General features: G+C 51.1%; 1 protein-coding gene across 1 annotated transcript; it reads left to right on the top strand.

Moving 5' to 3' along the window:
* The first annotated feature begins 354 nt into the window (after positions 1 to 354).
* On the top strand, positions 355 to 1,988 carry LOC141640252 (uncharacterized). The gene is made up of 2 exons (XM_074449106.1): positions 355 to 716; positions 881 to 1,988. The coding sequence occupies exons 1-2, from the start codon at positions 355 to 357 to the stop codon at positions 1,986 to 1,988; spliced, it is 1,470 nt and encodes a 489-aa protein (XP_074305207.1).
* The last annotated feature ends 609 nt before the right edge of the window (positions 1,989 to 2,597 follow it).

Here is a 2,597-nt window from a genome sequence, read left to right as displayed (position 1 = left end):
GATCTTGAAGGAGTACCACCTAGAGGAGCCATCGAGCCTAGCGGATTGGGATTCCTGTCTTTTGATCGACCGTCTAGCTTGCAGCCAACACCAGGTAGTGTTTTGTCTAGCAGTCAGCCAGGGACTAACTTGCAATCTTTTGCAGGAACCCCCATCCAGCAGGTGGCAGGATGGAATCCAGGACCCAGCACCGGCGTAACGAATCCAGCAAGCGGGTACTTCCCTGGAGGAACCTGGGTGGGAGGAGCCTCTTCTCAGCAGGCACCAGAATGGCAACCAGGGACCATCGTCCACGCAACACCCTTGGCAAGTCACCCGGTACAATTTCCCGGAGAGAACTCCGGGCCGGGAGGTATGTCTGGTGGCTCTTATCCGCCTGTCCCTAACCCTCTTGCAGGAACAGGCAGCCTGCTGGAGCAGCAATACCAGGAATTGAGGGACCTGATGTACAGGATTCCGGGCGTAGCACGACCTCTGGAGAAGGTAACACGAGACAGCTACGCAGACTCCCCTTTCGTGGATGAGATAGCCCTTGTCGGCGTCCCGAAAGGATGCGTACGCCAAAGAATGACGCTCTACGACGGAACCACGGATCCTCTTGACCATATCAACCACTACAAGCAAAAGATGATGGTAACCACCGCGACAGGCTCCTTGAAAGAGGCCTGTATGTGTAAAGGATTTGGGTCCACCTTATCTGGAGCTGCCTTGCAATGGTTCGTCAGCCTGCCCAACAGGAGCATAACCTGCTTTGCCGACCTAGTCAATGCCTTCCACCAAAGATTTGCCGGCAAAGAATGCAAAACCGAAAAAACAAACCAAATGACCTATATCGGATAGTGCAGGGACCTGAAGAGACTACCAGAGATTTTCTGAACAGGTTCAACAGGGAGAAGGTGGCAATCCCCCGGTGCGACATAGCCACCGCCATACAAGCTTTCCGACGAGGGCTGCACCAGGACTCGGACTTATATAAAGATCTGACCAAGTACCCATGCACTACCTTCGAGGAGGTGCAAGAAAAGGCAATTGCGGTCATGCGGCTGGAAGAAGATGCAGAGCCCAGGAGAGCAACTTATGGCGTAGATCCTACATCCAGAAAGGCACCTGTAGAGAAGCAGAATGAAAGAGCCAGACCCTACAGTAAACCTGTGAATAAAGTATCAGAGGGCCCAGGAGGGAAAAACAACTCAGAGCCACCTCCGAAAGTAAGTGAGTATAAATTCTCAACCAATCTTGCAGGTGTACTCAAGGCCCTAAAGGAAATCCGAGGAGTCAGATGGCCCAGGAAGCGGACTGACGAACGTCCTAACGATAAAAGAGACTCCAGTAAAAGGTGCGAATACCATGACGACATCGGCCACGACACCGACGAATGCTACACCTTGAGAAAGGAGGTTAAATTCCAGTACGATCGAGGAAACCTGGACCACCTATTGCCAGGAGGCTCCACCAAAGTTCATTCCACTAACCAGGTTCTGCCTACTCCTCCACCTGTGTGCACTAGAATTGTAAATGTTATTACAGGAGGCTCGGAATTGTGCGGCCTGACCTATTCAGCAGCCAAAAGACACGCCACGCAAACCAAAGGAGATAAGCCAGAGTTTTCCTGCAGAGTCAGCCGCCAGGACCTCCCTGCAGTCACCTTTGATGAAACAGATGCACAAAATGCTCCAGAACAACATCACGACGCCCTGATCATCACCCTCCCCATAGGAAACTGCGAGGTACGGAAGATCCTGGTGGACACAGGTAGCTCCGTCAACCTGATTATGCTGGAAACACTGAAGGTCATGGGGTTCAGCGAGAAGGATTTGGCAACAAAAGAGGCCCTGGATCCACGAAATGAAGGCGGTACCTTCGACTTACCACCAATGCCTGAAATTCCCAACGCCTTGGGGAGTGCAAGAAATACGTGGGGATCAGGAGGAAGCCAAGAATTGCTACAAGATAGCCCTAAAATCAACAGCCAGGACCGCCAAAGATAGCAAATTACAGAGCCGAGCATCCGGAGAATACGTCGAGCCACCTCGGGCGAGCTAGACGAGGTCGGCTGGATGAGCGCGACTGAACGAACCATACTCATCGGGTCAGAATGCACAGGTAAAGTCCGTCAGGAACTTGTTCAATTATTGAGAGCTAACATGGATTGCTTTGCCTGGTCCCACAATGACATGGTAGGTATAGATCCAAGTATCATAACACACAAGCTGAGTGTGGATCCAAGCTATAAGCCTATCCAGCAGAAGAGGAGGAAGATTGCTCCAGAGAGGAACCAGTCATAAACCAGGAGGTAGACAACCTCTTTCTTTGGAAAAATCGGGGAAGTAAAATACCCGGAATGGCTATCTAATGTGGTGGTAGTTCCGAAAAAGAATGGCAAGTGGAGGGTTTGTGTCGATTTTACGGATCTAAACAAAGCTTGCCCTAAGGACCCGTTCCCGCTGCCACACATAGACGCTATGGTGGATGCCACAGCAGGCCATGAAATGCTCACATTCCTGGATGCTTGGAGTGGCTACAACCAGATCAAGATGCACCCTGATGATCAAGAGAAAACGGCATTCAGGTCAGAACGAGGTATCTATTGTTATAAC

This window comes from Silene latifolia, chromosome 2 (assembly GCF_048544455.1).
Source record: "Silene latifolia isolate original U9 population chromosome 2, ASM4854445v1, whole genome shotgun sequence".
In the NCBI taxonomy this organism is placed as follows: Eukaryota; Viridiplantae; Streptophyta; class Magnoliopsida; order Caryophyllales; family Caryophyllaceae; genus Silene; species Silene latifolia.
This window is presented reverse-complemented; position numbering and strand designations above follow the sequence as displayed.